Source organism: Neophocaena asiaeorientalis, unplaced genomic scaffold (genome assembly GCF_003031525.2).
Source record: "Neophocaena asiaeorientalis asiaeorientalis breed wild unplaced genomic scaffold, Neophocaena_asiaeorientalis_V1.1 scaffold223, whole genome shotgun sequence".
NCBI lineage: Eukaryota > Metazoa > Chordata > Mammalia > Artiodactyla > Phocoenidae > Neophocaena > Neophocaena asiaeorientalis.
Window position 1 is genome coordinate 2046009 of NW_020175045.1, and position 23351 is coordinate 2069359.

Sequence of the window (23351 nt, forward strand, 5' to 3'; positions counted from 1 at the left end):
GCGCGCCGTGCGGCGCCTCGTCAAGATCCTGCTGCTGGGCGCGGGCGAGAGCGGCAAGTCCACCTTCCTCAAGCAGATGCGCATCATCCACGGCCGCGAGTTCGACCAGAAGGCGCTGCTCGAGTTCCGCGACACCATCTTCGACAACATCCTTAAGGTACGCTCTCCTCGCGTCCCCGCCCGCACACCTGCGCCCAGGTGCGCGCAGGTGCGGCCCCGCGGACTCCTGCGCCCCGGCCGGCACCGCGGCCCACGCCTTTGTCTGCCCCTGGTCTGGCCGCAGCGGCCCCGTGCCCCCAGCTTTGGGGGAGCCGGCCAAGGATGCGCACCCTGTCTCCCCGTCGGCCTGGTGGCCTTCGCCTCTGCTCTTCTCGGGGATTTGGGGACTGAGGAAGCGGGAAAGCCGGACACCTTCTGGGGCTTCGGAGGCGCGGGGGTTTTAGCGGTGGGGAGGGCCCCTCCTGGATTCAGGGTGCCGTCCTTGCCCTGCCCTCCCAGTAGGTTCAGAAGAGCGGTGTAGACTGGGGAGGAAACCGGCCACACGTCTCTCCTTTTAAACTGGTTATTAGGAAAATTTCCAACATATACAGAGTAGAGAAAATAGAAGGAACAGTAAGTACCCAGGCCCCTCTCCACAACTTCAGCAGTGATGGATTCAGCGTCCGTCTTGTTTCACCTGTACCTCTGCCCCTCTGATTTTGAAGCAAACCCCAGACACTGTATAGATTCACTGGAAAGTGTTCGTTTACAGAGCTCACAGATAAGCGTACGGTGGTTACGTTTTTTTAAATGATGCCTTATGAACCCTGAAAATTTAATAACTCCTTAACATGGTAAAGTACCCAGCCCGGTTCAGATTTCCTCCATTGTCACATAACTGTTTTGTTTGCGTTAGGATATAAATCTTTGCGTTGCAATTTTTAACATATCTCTCAGGTGGTGTTTAATCCCCAGGTGCTCCTTCTGTCCCTTGCTCCATTTTTATCATTTGCTACTTGTTTGTAGAAAAAAAAGCGTAGAGCTGACCAAGTTTGGGTTCTAGTTTCTGTGTACTGTGTGAACCTGTAGTAGAGGGCCCCAAAGAAAGGAATTCTGGAGAAACCCGATGAGGGGAAAATAGAGCCTCTCCTGTACCCAGAATAGGGTCATTTCCTTTTTTTTTTCTTATAGTTTTTTACCTCTACCGTTTCCTTTCCCCTTCACCTGCCCTTTCTGTGGCCCATTTTGGGGAAACCAAATTACAGGTATGAGGAAAGTTGTCTCAAAACAGAGGTAGAGGGAAGCTTGTCAAACAGAATCCTCTCTGGAGATGAGATTTTGTGGTGCCTGAGGAGCTCTAAATTTAGCAAAGGGCCGTATAACCAACGCATGGGCACATGTCTTTCACTTCACCCATGAGGAAGCTCTGGGCCTTGGTGATGAAGTGGCTCCCCGCTGGGACCTGGAACCCTGGGCTCCAGACTTCCAGGCCTGCATCAGGGATCTCGCACCAGTATTCTCACTTGATGTATTTGTTAGTAAAACATTTCGTTTTGATAGAAATAGCTCTTTTAGGATCCTGCCGGGAAGAGAATAATTTGAATGATAAAACACCCGTTTCCTTTTCACCTCTTTCAAAAGCCTCTCTGTGAGTCAGAGCTCTGGCCCAATACTTCATAAAGTTTAAAGGCTAGGTGCCCAGTATGATCCAAGGGATTAACTGTGTGTTTAAAATTCCCCTCGTCTTCTGGGGTAAAGTTCATTTGATTGTCTTTCTCTGTCACAGAGCTGGATTTTATTTTTGCGGCTTTTCTGGATCTCTTAACCAAGCAGGTTAGAAGATTTGGCTGATTGACTCGCAGTTTCTTTCAACTCGGGAGGCAGAGAAAATACTTAGAAACAGAATCTTAAATCTAAATCAGTGTATTAAGTGCATTTTTAGAAAACTCAGTCTTAGCTTTTCCCAGTACATACAGACACTAACTTTTACTAACTTCCTTACCAGCAAGAAACAAGATTTGTTAATCAGTATCCTATTTTCCTTGTCAACTTTTTTAATAATTGTAATTACATATTAAGCTCACTTTGTCTGTTTTGACCATTTCAATGAGTAGTTAGCAATTCATCTTTCACTGTAAAACCAATAATTACCTCTCCCCTCATTTTTATTTGGACAGATCACTTTGGGAAGAGACTTTTTAAATGAATTGCTTTGTAGTGGCTCTAGTAGCAGAAATTTGAATAATAACTCTTCAGAATAATATTTGTGTCTACAAATAGAGTTCGTGTTAACAGGCTATTTTTAAAGCACTAGCTATGTGCCGGGCCTTTTCATGTATGGCCTTTAATTTTCGTAACGCTTCAAATGGTATTGTCGCAGCGTAAGGTCAGTTACCTAATTCGTAGGTGACGCAGCTGGGAACCAAACCTGATCTTTTTTTTTTAAATTAAACTTCTAATGCTGAGAGAACTGTAGAGTCCCATGCAGTTTTCATAAATAATAGAGAGCTCCTACGTACCCTTTAACCAGTTCCCCACAACGGTGAGATCTTGTAAAACTAGTACGATATCACAACCAAGATACCGACGTTGAGAGAGTGAAGACACAGAACGTTCCCATCACAACAAGTATTCCTCACGTTGCCTTTTATAGCCACTGCCACCCTTCGCCCTCCCCCGACCTGGCAGTGACTGATCTATTTTCCAATTCTATAATTTCGTCATTTCATGAATATGATATAAATGGAGTCTTGCAAGATGTGACCTTTTGGAATTGGCTTTTATCACTCAGCGTGATTCCCTAGAGATACACCCCAGTTACTGTGTGTGTTCACAATCAGTCGTTCCTGCCTTTTAACTGCTGAGTAGTATCCATGGTAAGGATTTACCACCGTACACCATTTAACCATTCGCCTGTTGAAGGACATCTGGGTTGTTTCCAGTTTCTGCCTATTATGAATAAATCTTCTGTGAACATTTGTGTACATGTTTTTTGTAAGTACATAAATTTTCATGTATCTGGGATAAATGCCCAAGAGTGCAGTTGCTCCGCTGTGTAGCAGTTGCATGTTTAGTTTTATGAGAACCTGCCAACCTGTTTCTGAAGTGGCTGTACTATTTTATATTCCCACCAGCAGGGTATGAGTGAGTGAGCCAGTTTCTCTGCATCCTTGCTAGCATTTGGTGTTGTCACTGTTTTTTATTTCAGCCATTTCTGATAGGTGCGTAAGTGCTATGTTACTGCCATTTTAATTTGCATTTCCCTGTGGCTATTGATACTTTCCTGTGCTCATTTGCTGTCTGTATGTTCTCTTTGATGAAATGTCTCTTCATACTTTTTAGCCGTTTTGTAATTAGGTTCCTTGTTTCTTTATTGTTGAGTTTTGAATGTTCTTTATATATTCTGGGTACCACTCCTTTGTGAAATACGTGTTTTGCAGATATTTTCTCCCAACCCGTAGCTTGTCTTTTCATCCTTTTTAACAGGGTCTTTCGCAGAGCAAAAGTTTTTAATTTTGATGAGGTCCAATTTGTCAGTTTTTCCCTTTATGGATCATGCTTTTCGTGTCAAGTCTAAGAACTCTTTACCTAACCCTAGATCCCAAAGATTTTCTCCTAGCTTTAAAAAAATTTTATAGGTGTACATTTTACTTTTAAGCCCCTGATCCATTTTGGGTTAATATTTGTATAAGGTGTGAGGTTTAGGTGGAGATTTTTTTGTTTTTTCTCTATGGATGTCCAGTTGTTCCAGGATTATCTGTTGAAAAGACTATCCCTCCTCCTTTGAATTGCTTTTGCATCTTTGTCACAAATCAAGTGGGCGTATTTGTGTGGATCTATTTCTGGGTTTTCCATTCTATTCCACTGATCTATCTCCTCTTCTGCCAATATCACACGATGTTGATTGCTATCGCTATATAGTAGGCTTAATATCAAAGTGATTTCTCCCACTTCATTTTTCAAGATTGTTTTAGCTATTCTAGGGTCTGTGCCTTTCCATTGTAAATTTTAGAATAAACTTTCTTATGTCTGTATTAAAAAAAAAAACTTACTGTGATTTTGATAGCATTTGCATTAAACCATAGATCAGTTTGGGGAGAATTGACATCTCTCCTATGTTGAGTCTTCCAATTCATGAACATAGTATGTCCTTGTTTATTTAGGTTGTCTTTGATTTCTTTCATCAGTATTTTGCACTTATCAACATACAGATCCTGTACATGTTTTGTTACATTTATACTTAAGTATTACATTTTCTTTAGAGCAGTTGTAAGTGATACTGTGCTTTTACTTTAAGTTTCCACATACTCATTGTTACTGTATAGCAATAGGATTGATTTTTGTGTCAATCATGTGTCCTGTGACCTTGCCAAATACATTTAATGGTTCTAAGAGCTTTCCTATAGATTCTTCGGGATTTTCTATGTAGATCATCATGTTATCTGCAAATGGGGACACTTATTTCTTCTTTCCCTAAAGTTAGGTATGCCTTTATTTCTTTTTCTTGCCTTACTGCAGTGGCTAGAACTTCCAGTATTAAGAGAGGTGAGAATAGCCATATCTTATGTTTCTTTCCTGATGATGGTGATTTGTGTCTTCTCTTTTTATTTTTCTCAGTCTTTTAGAGGCTTATCACTTTTACTGATTTTTTTTTTTCCCCCTGAAAACTGGCTTTTTATGTCATTGATTTTTCTGTTTTCAGTTTCATTTATTTCTGCTTTTTATTATTTTTTTCCTCCTACTTGCTCTGATTTTATTTTGCTCTTTTTTTTTAAAATTTCTTGAGGTAGAGACTTAGATTATTTACTTGAGACCTCTCCTCTTTTCTAATGTAAACATTTTAAGTGCTATAAATTTCCCCCTCAGCACTGCTTTAGCTGTAGTCACATATTTTGATATGTGGCATTTTAATTTTTATTCAGTTTCGTATGTATTTTTCTTTCTTTTGAGATAGCTTCTTTGGCCCATAGATTGTTTAGAAGTGTGTTACAGTTTCCAAGAGTTGAGAGATTTTCCTGTTATCTTTCTGTTCCTGATTTCTGTGACTCCATTATGGTCAGAGAACATACTTTGTATGACTTCAGTTCTTTAAAATTTTTTGAGGTTTGTTTTATGACTCAGAATATGGTCTATCTTGGTATATGCTCTGTGGGCTTACGTTGGTGACTGTTCCATGGGTACTTGAAAAAAAATGTGTATTCTGTTGTTTGGTGGCGTTTTCTGCATATGTTGATTTGATCGGTTGCTTGATGGTGGTGTTGAGTTCTGTATCCTTGCTGATTTTCTTTTTAGTAGTTCTATCAGTTGCTGAGTGAGGTGTTGAAGTCTCCAACTATAATTGTCCATTTCTCCTTTAGTTCTATTGGGTTTTGCTTCGTGTATTTTGAGACTTTGTTGTGTGGTACGTAAACATTTAGGATTATTATGTCCTCCCGATGGGTTGGTCTTTTTGTCGTTACGTAATGTCCCTTTTGGTCTCTAGTAATTTTCTTTGCTCTGAAGTCTACTTTATCAGCTATTTTAACATAGCCACTCTTTTTTTTTTTTTCATGAATGCTTTCGCGGTATATGTTTACATCCTTTTGACCTACCCACATTGTTGTTTTGAAATGAGTTTCTTATAGACAGCATATTGTTATATCATATTTTCTTATCTACTCTGCCGATCTGTTAATTTGTATATTCAGATGATTTACGTTTAAGGTAATTATTAACATGTTAGGGCACACGTCTCCTATTTTATTATTTTATGTTTCTGTTTTTGTTTCATGTTTCTATCCTTCCTGCAGGTTATTTAAACATCTTAATTGATTGATATTTTAAGTAGCATATCAATCAAAGCTTTGTATCATTTTCTTGGTAGTTGCTCTGAGCTTACCATATACATACGCAATTTATCCCAGTCTACTGGAAACTGTGTTTTACAACTTTAAGTGAAGTGTGGGAACTTTATTTCCATTTAGATCCCTTTACCCTCCCCACTTTTTAAAAAATATTGATTTATTTATTTTTGGCTGCATTGGGTCTTCGTGGCTGTGCGCGGGCTTTCTCTAGTTACGGCGAGCAGGGACTACTCTTTGTCGCGGTGCATGGGCTTCTCATTGTGGTGGCTTCTCTTGTTGCGGAGCACAGGCTCTAGGCACGAGGGCTTCAGTAGTTGTGGCTCACGGGCTTAGTTGCTCCACAGCATGTGGGATCTTCCCGGACCAGGGCTGGAACCCACATCCCCTGCATTGGCAGGTGGATTCTTAACCACTGCGCCACCAGGGAAATCCTTACCCTCCCCACCTTTAAAATATCAGGGTCTTAAGTATTTCTTATACTTTGAGCACCACATCAGATGGTTTTACTTGAGTCATCAAATAGGATTTAAGAAATGCACGAGAAATAGGAGAATTTGTTATATTTATGCCTGTTTTTACCTATTCTGACTGTGTCCTTTCCTTGCTGAAGTTCTAGCCTTTTCCCGTTACTCTCTCCTTTCTCTTTGGAGAATTTCCCTTAGGGTCTTTAAGCAGGGATTTGCCTGCAACAAATTCTCTCAGCTTTCCTTGTCCAAGAATGTCTTTATTTCACCTTTAATCTTGAAGGATGTCTTAGCTAGCGATTGGACTCACAGCTGACACTTATTTTCTTTTAGTCCTTGAAAAATGTGCCACCTCCTTCCGACCTCTGGTTTCAGACGAGAAGTCAAATCATTCGAATTGCTGTTCCTCTGTAAGCTTGTCATGTCTCTCTGGCCGATTTTAAGATTTTTCCTTTGTCGTTGGTTTCCTGAAGTTTAATTATGATTTGTCTGGACATAGGTTTCTTTCAGCTTATTATATTTGGGGTTTGCTCAGCTTCTTAAATCTGTATATTTATGTCTTTTGCCAAAATTGGGATATTTTCTGCCATTATTTCTTCACATACTTTTTCGGTCCTGCTCTTTTTCTCCCTTCCTTCTGGGACTCTGTCGATAGGCATCTAGCTCTTGTTCCTGACCTCTGGGTCCCTGAGACTCTGTTTGTTGTGGAAACAGAGGGGTTTGTGGGGTTCTAGCTCCGGCTCTCCCTAGGCCTGGCTGACACCAGGGAAGGCGAGGGGGCAGAAGTGGCACTCGGCCCAGTCCCCCCTACCTTCTACCCCTCTGGGACTGGGTGGGTGGAGGCTCAGCTCCCCCTCGCCCAACACTGCCCTGGTTGGGGGTTGGGAACACTTCCTGTGTGTCTAGGCAGGGATGGGCGCTGAGGTCCCTGTGTGGCCCCACTGCCAGCACGACGCGGTGGGCCACTTGGAACATGCCTGGTTCTGGGGCACAGGAAGGGGATGTGGAAGGTCAGCTTCCCTTTCAACCCCACTGAAACCTCAGAGGATGATTCTGCAGTTTTTCTGTTGGTTTTTGGCTGGAATAGGGTGGGTGTTGTCAAAAACGTTTTCTGTTGTAAGACCACCCTTTTCCTGGCCCTTTGGCTGGGGAGACAAGCTGCTCTTGGAGCTCTTTCCATCTGCCTTTTGGCTTTTCCAGCTTGGAGGCACTGGCAGCACCTTGTCCTGGGCAGGTAGGGACAGTCAGGACACCTGGGGGACTCGCTGCCACGTCTTTCCTCAAGTCCTGGGTCCCAGGCAGCCTGCCACCTTCTTCCCACCCCCTTTCCTATGCTTGTTTTGTTGTGTTGTTTCTAGAGCCTTTTCACTTGTAATGGGGAGGGCCTGGGAGGAATGGAGCTACTCTGTCTTGGCAGAACCGGACCAGACGTCTTCATCTTCCTGGTCCTTGATTCCAGGTTCAGGGCTCTTCGTGATCACGGTTGTGCCTGAGTTTGAACACATTGTTTCTTTAACTTCATTGCCTCACTCTACCCCCTTGATGGATTATTTGAATCTACTAGTTGCTTTGACTTCCTGTAAATATTATCCATAAGACTACCTAATCTTTCTTTTTATTTTATTTTATTTTATTATTATTTTTTTTTAGTGGTACGCGGGCCTCTCACTGTTGTGGCCTCTCCCGTTGCGGAGCACAGGCTCTGGACGTGTAGGCTCAGCGGCCATGGCTCACGGGCCCAGCCGCTCCACGGCATGTGGGATCTTCCCGGACCGGGGCACGAACCCGTGTCCCCTGCATCGGCAGGCGGACTCTCAACCACTGCGCCACCAGGGAAGCCCTCTTTTTATTTTTATAATCATTTTTTTCTTACCATCTTTATTGGAGTATAATTGCTTTACAATGGTGTGTTAGTTGCTGCTGTGTAACAAAGTGAATCAGCTATGTGTATACATGTATCCCCATGTCCCCTCCCTCTTGCATCTCCCTCCCACCCTCCCTATCCCACCCCTCTAGGTGGTCACAAAGCACGGAGCTGATCTCCCTGTGCTATGTGGCTGCTTCCCACTAGCTATCTATTTCACATTTGGTAGTTTTTATATGTCCATGACACTCTCCCACTTCGTCCCAGCTTACCCTTCCCCCTCCCCGTGTCCTCAAGTCCATTCTCTACGTCTGCATCTTTATTCCTGTCCTGCCCCTGGGTTCTTTAGAACCTTTTTTTTTTTTAAGGTTCTATATATATGTGTTAGCATACGGTATTTGTTTTTCTCTTTCTGACTTACTTCACTCTGTATGACAGTCTCTAGGTCCGTCCACCTCGCTACAAATAACTCAATTTCGTTTCTTTTTATGGCTGAGTAATATTCCATTGTGTATATATGTGCCACATCTTCTTTATCCATTCATCTGTCGGTGGACACTTAGGTTGCTTCCGTATTTTTATAATCTTAAAGATGCTGGTCTGTCACTTCCCAAGCGGGCTCTCCCAAGTGTCCATGTGTTTGGTGCTTCAGAAATTATTCAACAACGCCTCTGGTGCTAGCGAGTGCCTCAGTACATGTGTGGAAGGCTTTAAACCAGCTTGGCTTTATCTCACCGTGCCTTCCACTCCCTCATCTGTAATTTCCAGAACGATTTTTAATTAACCGACTTTTACATCCAGTTAGAGGTGAGTAAAATGTTAGCTGTGTGAAGGTCCTTTGTTACATGGACTGGAGATCGAATGCAGAATCGCGTGGGTGCATCATATAACCACACAAAGGCAGACTTTCCTTGTATATGTACGTGTTGTTGATTTTAAAACCTTGTGAGTAATTATTAGAATTAGTGGTCTTTTGTTGGCACTGAAACAAAAGAATTCAATTCAACAAAATTTTTGGACCGTATATCCAAGGATTTGTGCTCTGTGCTGGTGGGGAGAGGGATATTATTTATTTATTTATTGCGGTACGCGGGCCTCTCACTGCCGTGGCCTCTCCCGCTGCAGAGCACAGGCCCAGCGGCCACGGCCCACGGGCGCAGCCGCTCCGCGGCACGCGGGATCCTCCCGGACCGGGGCACGAACCCACGTCCCCTGCATCGGTAGGCGGGCTCTCAACCACTGCGCCACCAGGGAAGCCCAGAGACGGATATTTAATGACAAGTCCTGCCCAGTCCCTACCCTGCAGGCACTCTGACTAGCTGGGGAGACAGTTGCTCTTGTAACTAGTGTTCAGTCTGCGTGTAACCAGACTCAACGCCAGTGCAGAGGCAGGGAGGTGGCCCAGTGGTGAGTAGGGAAGGTTAACTGGCTGAGGTACCCAGGAAAGCCTGCCAAGGAGGCATGATGTGAGCTGGCCTGCAAGGGCCCTGCAGGAGTCCAGCAGGTGGAGAAGAACTCACAGCTGAGACCATCTCAGTGCCCTACGTTTGTCTATCAGTTAAGACAGAGTTCTAGTAAGTAGAGGTATTAAAGAATGAATGTAGGAGTGAGACAGAACTTTCTAGTGCCAAGGACTTGTAATGAGACGGCTCGCTAGGCACCTGTGGTCACGATGCTCTGTGGCTGAAAGGTGGACCTTCTTCCTATGAAATTCGTGTGCGTGCACATAGTTTCAAGGAGCTCCCTGGACATGCTGAATCCCAAGAGTGGGCCCACATGTGCCCTGTGGACTGCAGTTGAAGATCTTTTGTTGTAGAATACCAAGATTATGTTAGGTTTTTAAAAATCTTTTATTATTATTTTTTTAGAATTGTTTGCTGTATTATATTTACCTTTTTGCTAAGGTGAAGAAGACTTAGAAGAAGCCTCCACTGCTGTCTGGAATTTTGAAGCACTTTGAAACTCCTGACCTGCAGAATCTTTGTTTCTTGGGTTCCGAAGCAGCACTCTGGGCTTGATGCTACAGTGGGTTTGCGTGAGAGAGAAGCACAAATGTGCTTCTGGGGTCTGGAAGAACAGTTGGGTTTTTATTGCTTTTTTGGCAAAGTGCATTTAAGTAAGCAAGTTTACTTTTACATGTGGACACAGATGGTTGGTCCTTTAGTAATGCCAAAAAACAAAAACAACAACATCTTTTTCCATTGGTTAAAAAAATCCAGAGACTGCCCTCTGGCCATTGTTGGGGATTCAGAGCACATGGACAGTTGGTTTCCCCCTCCAGCTTTCAGGTTGACATGTTGATTATTTTAACCAAATCTGTTTTTCAGGGAGCAGTGTTTGACCTTTAGTCATCTGTCACGTGGGATTTGGGATATAGCTGTGCTTGATGCCAGATAGTGTTCTGTTGGCAGCTCATAATTCTTTTTTGTTGTTACATAGTTGAGAGTGGGGACGTGGATCTTACCGGTTTTAAATGGAACTGAAGATTTAAACTGAAGTCTTACCTACAGATCTAATGATCAGGTGATCTTCAAACCAAAGAAGCTAATGTTGTGTAATGGACCTAATGCTTAACTTACATTACCTGAAGGGCAGTGCCGTCCCTTAAAGACAGGCTGGTTTACTTCATGGTATAACTACTGTAGTTTGGAGTTAAACAAAAGCAGTAGAGTCCTCTTTGCATCTTCTGTCAAGTGGGCTGGACAGAGCAGCTGCTTAGCTACAACGCATTGCCCTCTTAGAGTGAACAAGGTACGAAGAATAGTTGCTGACCATGTGATAGTCATCTTTTTGCATGATTCTTTTGTGCGTTAAGATACTTATCTCCCATTAGGATAAATGTTCAGGTAGGTCCAGGTATGTGGTTTATGGAACAGAAGGCATAGTTTGCATCCTGCGTGAGTGTGTCAGTTAGAGACGCCGTCGCTTCTGCTTGGTACGGTGAACTGAATCATTTGGAACTTGTGCTCTGGAGGTGCAGCATCCAGAGGACAGAACAGGAACAGTTGTTGCTCTTGAGAGTATTTGCAAGAGGATAGAGGTAGTGGGAGAGCAGCAGGGCCCTTGTTCTGGGTGCCGAGGGGAGGAAACTGCTCCTGATCCTGCTTTGTTAAGGAAGCACAGGCCAAGTATTCAGTAGCTGGCACTTCTCTCTGAACCTGGGCATCCATTTTACCGTCGGGTCTACAAGCCACGGCACCAGCCTTGTCAAATGGCCCTGTTAGACTCAGCAGCACACCGGCCTTAATGAACATTCACTGGTGTTAGCCAGCACGCCCGGGCCTTAGGCAGTCAAGTGACTGTGTGAACTTGAGCAGAAACTCCAAAGCAAGGGATTGCTCAGACTCAGAGAACTTGTGTCCTGTGCTGTGTTAATACTGTCGTTACCTCGGTGGGGTGTTCTGGTGATGTGCGCGGTGTGGGTTCCACCGAGGCCTTGAGTGCCTTCTGGGGCAGCCACGGAGGTTCCCTGCCATATCCAGGGAAGGCCGGGGGAGAGGTTAGGGCCATGGGAAACCTGCACCCATCATTCCGGGCCAAGCCCTTTGTGTTGTGCTGTCTGCACGATGGCGAGTCCTCCTTCCACGGTGCTTCTCTGCCTGGTTGGCTTCAGTGGGGATGGGAAACACAAGGGAGGGCAGGGCAGGAAAGGGGACATCCCTGGTTAAGTCACTGGCAGGACCGGGGAGCCCTAGCCTAGCTGAAGGTTGTATACAACCGAATACAGGTTGTATGATGAGATTCACCTGCTCTAGTGTGACAGTAAATATCCCGGGGCCACATCACTGACTTAGACCGCAGAGAAGCTTGTAGCAAGCTCCACCGTCACTGACAGCACGCCCTGTGATGCAGATTGCATTCATTTTCAAGGTAAATCTTTGTGCGTCTCTGTAAGACAAGATACTCAGTGTTACAAGCAAAAGACTTGACATTTACCGAGAAAGGAAAGGAAGTAATTAAAGTCTCACCTTACTGATGGTTTCCCTTACAGGTAAAAGGGAACAGCTGCTTCAGAGGTTTGTTTTTGGAATTTTTTATAACACCTGTCAGCAGGATTTTTAATCTGTGTTTTCCACTGACACTGAGTTCTCCATCTACAATTGTTGGCACGCAGGAGATGACCCCAAAATTATTTATACTTTTTGTGGCCACTTAAAGTGTTGGGATTTTTTGTTTTTTGTGGTTTTCTTCAAGGAAATGAAGTTCTATAATTTTAGTTTTAGGCTGGGGAAGGGAAATGTTTTCCCCAGGGGTCTGATGACTCGATTAGGTAGATGGATGTTGAAAGCTCTGTTAGAAGCGAGCAGTGACGTGGACCACAAGGCGGGGGCAGGGGGCGGGGACTCCCGAGATGAGCCGATGAGAACACGGTAATGGGACTGTGTTTTTAAACAAACAGGCCAGAACTAGCAGAACAGACTGGTTAAAGCAGATGTCTCATTAAAAGTAATCATCTCAGGAGGCCACGCCAACAGATCCTTACGCGTGTGTTTATGTGTTGGGCACTGTCTCTGCCCAGAACGAGTAGTACCTTTCCTTGGTGTGGGGAGCTTCTGGGTTTGTGTTTAAAGCACCTCCTCTGTTATCTCATTGGACCCGCTCAGTAGGCCCGTTGGGGTTTTTTTTACTCTGACGGGAGGGATTTTCATTTTCCAGATGCAGTTGTATTTTTGCCTCTCTCGCCATCCCTCTGCCCCCTCTGCAGGGGGCAGGGAGGAGTGGGCTCCGGCCGCCTGCCCACAGGGGCCGGTTCTCAGCCCTAAGCTGTAGGCGTGGCCCTGCCTGTGTTGGTCCAGCTGTGCCAGGGAGCAGACCTACTTGGCTGCAAATCGAAAACCAAACTCTCCCATCTGGCTTTTATTAGTAGGAAAGCCAGTATTTTGATCTCCATCTATCTATCTGACTCCTGTTTTGATCTCCACGTTGACTCTAGACTTGGGAGCGGAAGAGGAAGCTGGAGACTCGGGAGTACGAGCTTGCCTGGGGCACCCACGGGGCTGGAACTCCCTTGTTGACGGATCCGTTTGGCTCTTTCTCTGCCACGAGAGGAAATAGCAAAGTGATCATTATTTTAGGCATAAATGTAGTTGTACCCGAAGGACACCATCACTTTCTGTTTCCTCATAGAAAGTAGAAGAAGCTCACTGTGCTTACTGGCTTATGTGAGACGTTAGCGCCTGCAAGCCTAGGAGTTGCTGGGTTTCTAACCTCCCACTTCTCCCATGTCGGGGAGCTCACCTCACTGAAGGAGCTTCCTTGCCATGGAGATGTTTTGGAGACTCTGACACACTTGGACCCATTTGACACAGTGTTCTGTGGAGCAGCACAAAATGCAGAGCCTCCTTCTACATGAATTAGTTCACCCTCCTTGAGTGAATTAACTTATTCAACAGATTCCCCAGGTACTGGGATATAGCAAAGAACAAGACGGAGAATTCCTCGCTCCTGTGGGTAGAGCTGCCATCAGCCCCGTGCCGTGTCCTTACAGCCCGTGCATCTCTCAGTGGGGTGTTCTGTAACTCCTGAAGGAAGAAAAGGCACAGCCCTGTGGCAAGCTGGAAAGAAGGAATTCGCACAGAGGAAGCAGGAGCAAATGCCCTGAGGCAGGAAGGCCAGAAAGAAACTGGAAGGAATGAAAGAAGCTCTGCGGAAACGATGGGTGGGGAGGTGGGAGAGGGAACCCGGGTGAGACCCGGCAGGGCCTTCCAGGCCCAGGTGATCCTAGCGGCAACAGGGGGCGGATTGCAGCGTTTCAAGCAGAGGGTTGCCTTGATCTCCTTTTTCAAAGCTCCGTCTGGGGGAATATGTTAGAGTGAGGCCGGATCAGAGAATCTTCTCCCATTCCCTAGTGGTATAGCTGCATACATAAACAGCCATGTGTGCATTTAAAAAATAATCTTACGTATGAATATAGAAAAATTCAGCAGAAGTAATCAAGGAAGGGAAAAGAACATGATTACACATGTAGTTTACACACGTGAACTGTATAGAATTCTGATATTTGACCCTTTTTGACTTACAAAAATGGCAGTATTATATGGTCCAACCTAACATCTTAAAAACACTGCATCCAGGGACAAAAGGAGAGGATTCTAGGGCTGTGTTGTGTGTCTCTTAACCTCAGCTCCTCCTCCTGAAAGTAACATCGAGGAAGGAAGGTGAGTCAGCAGAATCCTGAACATTTGTACTGACAGCTTCCAGTTTGGAGAGAAGCAGCCCTGGGGCCTGGAGAGGTCTGCTCCAGCAGAGGGCCGGCTGCAAGGGCCAACCGTGAGCTGCCGCCAGAGCACGGAGCCAAGCCAAAGCTCGGGAGACGGGGAGAGGAGGGCAGGTGGAGGGCTTTGGGCGGGGTTTCGGAAGAGAATCCGTAGTTTTCAGCTTTCTTCACCTCCATCCCCTCAGACATAAATTGAAAGCAACGTACAGTGTCGAACTCTAATTCTGATCTGGGATGTCAACTAAGGTAGAAGTGGTATCAGGGAAATTGAAGTCAAAGAATAAAGGTTGGAGAGTTAAGCAAGAGAAAGTTGGAAAGGAATGGCATGGCGCCTTTAGTGTGCAAAAGGCAGATGAAAAACCAAGTCTGGAAAAAAAGGTAAACTGACACAGAAGTAGATTGCCCAAGAGTGCTTTATATTGTATAAGAACAAGAAACATCTAGATGATGTAAAACCAGAGCTCAAGGGTATAATAAAACAATAAAATGAGAGCAAAAGGGAGACTGCAGAGTTAGTGATGCACTGAAAACTCGGGCAACACCATTATAGATCTCATAAATAGGTCAGAGACAGGAGGGACCTGAATGGAAAATTAGTCACGACACGGGTGGCGGGGGGGTGTCCAGTCTGACTCACTGTTGATCCCCCCGTGTTTGTAGACTTAGGACTTAGAGAGACACGTGCATGTAAACTTATCCCTAAACTTCGGTGTCCAAAGGAGTCCTGCCGTGCCCGCAGAGGGAGATAAATAAAGGTGTTTTTGCTGACTTCACGGTCACTTTGCTCTCCTCTCGTCTCTGTCTAAACTGTCCAGGGCAGGGACTGCAAGTGGACTTCTGTGCTTTCAGCCCATCGCTGTGTCACCCCTGTGAGCCCTTTGTACTCCCCTGTGGCAAACGGGCCTTTTAGATATGGGTCTGTCCCCTAAAGAAGGACCTTTTTGAGTAGAGAGAACTTCATTTATTTAGCCACCTGCTAACCTGAGGTCCTCAGCAGCAGGAATATTTTCACTGGTTTCTCTTTCCTGGTGTTTAACCTTGTGCCGACACGTCATGGGAGAAGAGAACTTAGGGCGGCACCTGCAGAGTTTCGTAAGAACTCTGTCCTTTTCCGTCTCCTCCTCAGCACCACGTAACCGAAGTGACTGCTTGTGTGTGTGTGTGTGTGTGTGTGTGTGTGTGTGTGTGGCTTCACAGTTTTCAAACCCTCTCTCACATAATTTTCTGGCTCGTTAACTGTGACAGCTTTACAGTAACCGGAGAAAGGCAAGGCGGCGTCTACGCTGCTGATGAGAAAACGGAGGTGGTCCCCCCTTTGTGACATGTGACTCCACCTGCTGGGGAGTGGGTGACTGGGGACCATGGGGATTTACGTAGCCTCACCTTTTTAAGAAATGGGAGTATTGCTCACATGGTGATAATGTTCCCAGCAAGTTTAATTTTTCCTGTATTATGACATCAGCGGTAGATTTGGGAACTTTGCTAGCATAGACTGATGACTGTTACAGGAGAGCCTAACCACAACTGAATCTCATGTAGGATACGGTGCAAAAAGAGAAACACACACACACACTCACACTCACTATAAAATAGTTCATGTGTTATGATACTGTCATAAAAATATATGTAACCATACCTTAAACACTTATTTTGTTATGCTTCTGATATATTTGTATTTCTATGAAACACTTATGAATTTGGTTTTTTTTAAAATACACTTTCTACAGTAAATATTATTTTAAAGACTGCCTTGGTAATAGTAATCTTATCGTATGAGTCCTTGGGAATATAATTGCACAGTCCAGGAGTGATGATTTAATGCTTTCTTTCCTTATGTACTTTACCGCAGTTACCAGGACGTTCTCATTTTGAATCGTAGGTGTTCTTAAAAAAAAAAAAAAAATTGTGGTTTGAATCTTGCTTTGGAATTTTTGTAATCTTGCATGTTTTCAGAACGTGTAAATATTTGCTGAGGAGACCAGGGCATCTTCAGCATTTTAGGTGGGAACCTGCATCTTAATTCTTGGTAACTTCAGGGAAAAGAGCTGCCGGGTTGCCTGCGTGCTCCTTCCTCTGTCTAGTACAGATTAAAGCTCTTCTGACAAAGTAAAATGCCCTTTTCTAGTCTTTCACAAATTTTTTTACTAATAACATTCTTAAAAATAAAAGTATTGGAGAATGTATAAGGAGAATGTTTTAAATGTAGGTGTTTTTGAAGTAGATTAAAAGACTTAAATCTTCTTTTTTTTTTGCGGTACGTGGGCCTCTCACTGTTGTGGTCTCTCCCGTTGCGGAGCACAGGCCCCGGACGCGCAGGCCCAGCGGCCACGGCTCACGGGCCCAGCCCCTCCGCCGCATGTGGGATCTTCCCGGACCGGGGCACGAACCCGCGTCCCCTGCATCGGCGGGCGGACTCTCAACCACTGCGCCACCAGGGAAGCCCCTTAAATCTTTTTTTTATTTTATAGAAGGATAGTTTATTTACAATGTTGTGTTAGTTTCTGGTGCACAGCAAAGTGATTCATATATATATATTCTTTTTCATATTTTCTGTTATGGTCTATCACAGGATATTGAATATAGATCCCTGTGCTATACATTAGGAGCTTGTTGTTTTTCCATCCTATATATGAGTTTGCATCTGCTAATCCCAAACTCGAAATCCATCCCTCCCCGATCCCACCCCTCACCTTGGCAGCCACAAGTCTTTTCTCTCTGTCTGTGAGTCTGTTTCTGTTTCGTAGATAAGTTCACTTGTGTCATATTTTAGATTCTATGTATAAGTGATACCACAAGGTTTTTGTCTTTCTCCTTCTGACTTACTTCGCTTGGTAGGATCATCTCTAGGTCCATCCATGTAGCTGTAAATGCCATTATTTCATTCTTTTTTACGGCTGAGAAATATTCCATTGTGTATATATACCACATCTTTAAAGACTTAAATCTTGAATTGAACCTTCTAAAACAATTTCGTCCAATGTTTATATAGTTAATTAGGGATATAATAAATATACCTAAATAGTTATTTTCTTTTATGTTGTTTTTATAATTAATACTCAGGCGACTGTCTCCTTGAATGTGACTTTTTTTCCCCCAAATAGTTTTGACATTGATCCTGTCATCTCACCTATCTTATATAAACGACATGATCAAAGAGGAAATCATTTAGTGCTCAGTTACAGATAACAGTCACAAATACCTAGTAGTTAGAGTGCCTGAAGTTGTTTCCGGGACGAGGAAAAGTTATCCCTGCACAGAGACATTTTTATTTCAGACTGGAACAAGTCAAGAATGCCAACTACTAATCTAATAATTCAGTGATGTGCTGGAGATTCTACTCAGTTAAATAAAAGGAAAAACAGTAGGTGTATCTACTAGAAAGGAAGGAACAAAATTAACAGCATAAGTAGTAAACCCAAAGTATCATCTAAAAGTTATTGGAATCAAAAATAGTTACAGGAGTGGCTGGATACAAAGTAAATGTTTGTGCCTGAACCTGTTTGCCTCTCTGTAATAGAAAAATCTCCCACTCATAACACCAACAAAAAGGATAAAATACCTAGGAATAAGCAAGAAGTGAATAAAATCTATTTGATGAAAGCCATAAAACTTTGCTGAAGAACATAAAAATCATGGAAAAATTGATTATTTTTTGTGAGTAGGAATTCTTGATATTGTAAAAATGCCAACTTATTAATTGAGCACACCACCAGTCAAATCCCTCTTTATTTTTCTTGGAACTTGACAGAACCATTCTAAGGTCTGTGTGATGAGTAAACGTGTGATAATAACTAATAAAATTCTGAGAATGCATTGTTTGGGGTAGTTATCATGAGAAACATTAACGTATTATGGAGCTACCATAATTAAAGTAGGGCAGTACTGGCTCAGGCATGCACAGAGGGTCAGTGAAATAGAATAGAATCCCAGACAGACCCACATGTGTTTGGGACTTAAGAATATCATGAAGAAGGGTTTTCAAAACAGTAGAAAAAGATGGATGATTGAGTAAATTGTGCTGTGAAAATGGCTAACCATTCGGGAAAAAAGTTAGGTCTGTTTCTAATGCAATAACAAATTCCATATGGTTTAAAAATAAAAATATTAAAAAGGGGATCATGAAAAGACAGAATAGAAAGTAGATGAACACTTTTAGGATCTCAGGATAAGGAAAGCCTTTTAAGTTATGACACCAAAGACAGAAATGATCAGGTCAGGGGGTGTATGTTTTTGACTCCATAACTTTTAAAATTCTGTTTGGCCAAAAAGAGCATGAAGTCGAGTGGGGAATAATATTTAAAACATATGGTAAAAAATTGGTGTCCTTAATCCTCTAATATTCGTCCACCTACCAGTAACTTCCAAATTTATATATGTAGCCCTGTCTGTACCCTTGCTCTTTGGACTCCTGTGTACCACATTCTCCTCGATGTCTCCACCTCTGTCCAGTGGGCATCTTGAACTCAACAAACAAAACCAAACTCCTGACCCCTCGTCCCACTCCCCTCTGACATTTCAGCTAGTGGCCCCACTGCCTGGTTGTCCAATCTGAAAACCGAATCGTCTTTAAAACCACTTTTCCCAGCATCCAGTCCGTTGGTATGTCCTGATGACGCGTGTATCCTGAGTCCTCTTCTCTCCTGCTCTGTGCACAGCCTAGTCCAAGCCCCACTGGCCTCTGGCCAGTTGTGCAGTAGCCCCCCGAGTGGCCCCAGGTGGAGTCACTTTGTGGTTACTCTCACAGTTCAGGTGTTTTGAATCAGGACGACAGTGTTTGAATTTCTGTGGGACATCAAAAAGGTCACCTAACCAGATAGAGTTGCTTTAATATGACCTTTTTATTTTTACTCTGCTTTTTTTGTAATCAAGGTGAAATTCACATAACATAAAATTAACCACTTCAAAGTGAAGAATTCCGTGGCATTTAGTACATTCACTGTGTTGTGTAACCATCACCTCTATCTAGTTCCAAAACATTTCCATCACCCCAGAAGGAGACCTTGACTTGCTAAGCTGTGACTCCCTGTTAGCCCTCCCCCGGCAACCACTGATCTCTTTTCTGTCTATGCATTTACCTATTCTGCATATTTCAGGTAAATGGAATCATATCATGTGTAATCTTTTGTGTCTGGCTTCTCTGACTTAACATTTTTTTTTATCAATAGCTTTATTATTTTTTTAGAACAATTTTAGGTTTACAGAAAAACTGAGCAGAAGATAGAGTTCCCACATACCCCTCCTAAGAGTTTCCCTATTATTCACATCTTACATTAGTTAGGTACCTTGTTATTATTGATGAACCGGTATTGATACATTATTAACTCAAGTCCATAATTTCATTAGGGTTCAATCTTTGTGTCAAATAGCTCTTTGGGTTTTGACAAATGGATCCACCATCACAGTATCAAACAGAGTAGTTTCACTACCCTAAAAATCGTGTGTGTTCCACCTATCCATCCCTCCATCCTTCCTTCCCCCTACCCCGGGCAACCACTGACCTTTTACTGTCTCCATAGTTTTGCCTTTTTCCAGAATGTCATATAGGTGGAATCATACAGTATGTAGCCTTTTCAGATTGGCTTCTGTCAGTTAGCAATATCCATTTAAGGTTCCTCCATGTCTTTTTATGGTCTGGTAGCTCATTTCTTTTTATCGCTGAATCATACACCCTTGTCTAGATGTACCACGGTTTGTTTTTCCATTTACCCGTTGAAGGACATCTCGGTTGCTTCCAGTCATTAGCAGTTATGAATGAAGCTGCTATAAATAGTTGTGTGCAAGTTTTTGTGTAGACGTAAGTTTTCAGCTCCTATGGATAAATACCTTGGAGTGCAGTTACTGGATCATATGGTAAGAGTATGTATAGTTTTGTAAGAAGCCGCTACACTGTCTCCCAAAGTGGCCGTACCATTTGGCATTCTCACCAGCAGTAAATCAGAGTTCCTTTTGCGTCACATCGTCGCCAGCATTTGATGTTGCCAGTGTTTTGGATTTTAGCCACCGTAGTTCCAGTGGTATCTTGTTTTAATTTGCATTTCACTGATGCCATGTGATGATGAGCTTTTTTCATCTGTTTATTTGCCATCTGTGTATCTTTGGTGAGGTTCAGATCTTTTGCCCATTATTTATTTGGGTTGTTTGTTTTCTTGTTGAATTTTAAGAGTTCTTTGTGTATTTTGGATACAAGTCCTTTATCATATATGTATTGTGCAGTTTTCTCCCAGTCTATGGCTTGTCTTTTCATTCTCTTAAGCATAATGTTTAAGAGATTCACCTACAAGATTTTTTTACAAGATTCATCTACATTGATGTTTACAAGATTCATCTACGTTGTAGCATGTATCAGTACTTCATCCCTTTGTATGGCTGAATAATATTCCCTTGTATGGGTATACCACATTTTGCTTATCCATTCATCAGTTGGTGGACATTTGGGTCGTTTCTACTTTTTGGCTCTTATTAATTAATGCTATGAATGTTTTTGTATGGACGTTTTATGTGAGCATGTTTTCACTTCTCTTGGGTATGTACCTAGGAGTGAAATTGCTGGAGTATATGGTAACTGTGTTTACATTTTGAGGAACAGCCAAACTGTTCTGTAAAGCGGCTGCACCATTTTATGTTCCCACCAACAGTGCATGAGGGTTCCGGTTTCTCCACATCCTCACCTGTACTTGCTGTTGTCTCTGTGGTGGTGGTGTTGATTTTAAATAGCCACTGTGGTTTGGGTGTGCATGTCCCGATGGCATTGAAGATCTTTTCATATGTTTATTTGTAGTTGTTGTCCTGCTTCTGATTAAGCTCTTCTTTCTGACTACTTCTTATCTATCAAACCTGTGTGAGGATTCATCATATTTTTATAATGATCATATATATTTGGCGGCTAATGACCATTTCTGCGACTCAGATGCCAGAGAATTGGAAATAACCAGTGATTTTAAAGAGTTTTATTATTGTTTTTAAGAGAATGTCGGGCATGTGAAATTGGAATGAAAACACCTCAAAGTCGTGTTCTTTGCAGCCGTCGTCATTGCTTTGTGCCTGTGTTTCCACAGCAGGCCTTGCGCTGGTTTGCCTGCCTTTCATCCTCCAATGTAAGCTTTCTCAGGCGTTTTTCAATAAGGCCATCATCCTGCTTCCAAAATTTAGTGGTCCTTGATCTCCCTTCAGATCAAGTAATTTCCAAGCCAGGAAGGACCACAACAGCTGTGTGCTGGCACAGACACCCTCCTGCCCCTGCTGAGATGGCTGCCTTCTCTCTGGTGCCTTAAGTTCTAGTTTACTTTCCTTACCACTTGGCTGCTAAATATCATCACATAAAACGAAAACACAGCCAACTGGGGCAGAGGGAAAGGCTTCCTCTGGTGCTGCGGTGGCGCTCCACTCCAGGGAGTCCCGTTTGCCCCCAGATCCTCGCTCCGCCCTTCCTGCTCTGCCCTCTGTCCTGTGGGCGGACAGTGCAGGTTTTGTGCTCTGGTCTCTGCTTGGCCAGAGGAGGAAGGGCGGGAGGGCGAGAAGAGCATGAGATCAGGGTGTTTATCCCCCGAGGCATCCTCCCTGTGCACCCACACCGTTGTCCGTAATCCCTAATTCAGGTGTGCCGTGTGTATGTTTCCTTTCTGGAACCCGGATTGACGTGGGGTGTGAATTGGTATTCTCTCTCTTTTGAGGGCAGTTTGGTGACTGAAGATGGCCACTGCAGCTTGTGCAGCCGGGGCCAGGGCGAGTGGGTGGCAGGGGGCAAGCACGGCTCCGGTGACCCGAGAGAGAGGAGCCTCCTCGGTCTGTGCTGGGCTTGCTCGCCGCACCCTGGTCCAGGCCCGTCCGTGTGCGCGGGACGCAGGTGCGCAGGTGCCAGCTCCGTAGGCCTGGGATAGGGCCTGGGGTTCTGCACTCCTGATCAGCTCCCGGGGAGGTTTGTGTCGCTCAGACCACCCTCTGAATAGCGAGCACAGGCACGGAAGTCGCGGTGTTCACAACACCCTAACTGCCCCCGGGGTGGCGGGGGTGCGTGGTTAGTTACACTGTGAGATGGGCACCGCACAGCCAGTAGTAATCGCCCCTGAATCAGCGGAAATTTGTGGCGCTTAGGAGGCCCCAGTCAGAACAAAACCAAACAAACCCCTGTGCTGCCAGAGCCGACATTCCGTGTGGGAAACAGACGGGGAACTTCTCTAAAATGTCAGAGGGTGAGAAGTGCTGGTGGGAAAAGAGATGGAGCAGAGGGAGGGGTGGAGGGGAGGGGCCGGGCAGACGGGCTGTCAGAGGTGGCCTGTGAGCGGAGGAGGGGGTCGCGTGGGGACAGCACTTCCTGTGGAGGGGCCCCCGGGAGGTGGGGCTTCCGGCGGGAGGTTAGAGACCAGGAACCGGCCGCAGCCGGTGCAGGTCCCAGGGGCCTTGCAGGCTGTCGGAGGGACTCCTCGGGCCCCGCTTGAGGTTGGAGTGACACTGCCTGCGTGGACACTTGAGGGTTGCTGGCTGCCACTGGAGGGAGACCAGGGTGTTAGGAGTGGTCGGGGTCTGGAAAGGCTTTGAGGGTACTGATGCTGAAAGTAGAGTTTTTGAGACGTGGAAGCATGGTTGTGATGTGTTTATTTGAAAAAGGAGTGAGGTTTTTTATGTTTTTAGGTCCAAATTTTGAGTGTAAAAAAATTAATGGGGGGACATAGTAATGGTTTTCACCAAAATGTAATATGTATTTATTTTTAATTAAAGGGGATTTACTTTTATTTTTCCTACTTATGTAAGCATATATATTACTTTTATAGAAAATAAAAACAACTTTTCCCTGTTTCTCTGTGTAGTTCTACTGCATGTCCTTTATTCCATCAAGATCATTCATTTGCATTGCATTTTATAAAAAACATAGTTTGTACTTTGTCTACAAAATGCATCTTCAGTTTGCCTTTATATATATATATTTATTTATTTATTTATTTATTTATGGTCGCGTTGGGTCTTCGTCGCAGTGTGCAGCCTTTCTC

General features: G+C 44.1%; 1 protein-coding gene across 8 annotated transcripts in view; it reads left to right on the top strand.

Moving 5' to 3' along the window:
* Positions 1-6: 6 nt before the first annotated feature.
* GNA12 (G protein subunit alpha 12) overlaps positions 7-23351 on the top strand; it is a 109884-nt gene continuing 86539 nt past the window's right edge. For all 8 annotated transcript variants that reach the window (XR_003005718.1, XR_003005719.1, XR_003005716.1 and 5 more), the window contains exon 1: positions 7-157. Coding sequence is in view for 1 of the 8 variants with exons in the window: in XM_024763464.1 (XP_024619232.1) it covers positions 77-157 (81 nt within the window). In the remaining 7 variants the exon portion in view is untranslated. The remainder of the gene's footprint in view (positions 158-23351) is intronic.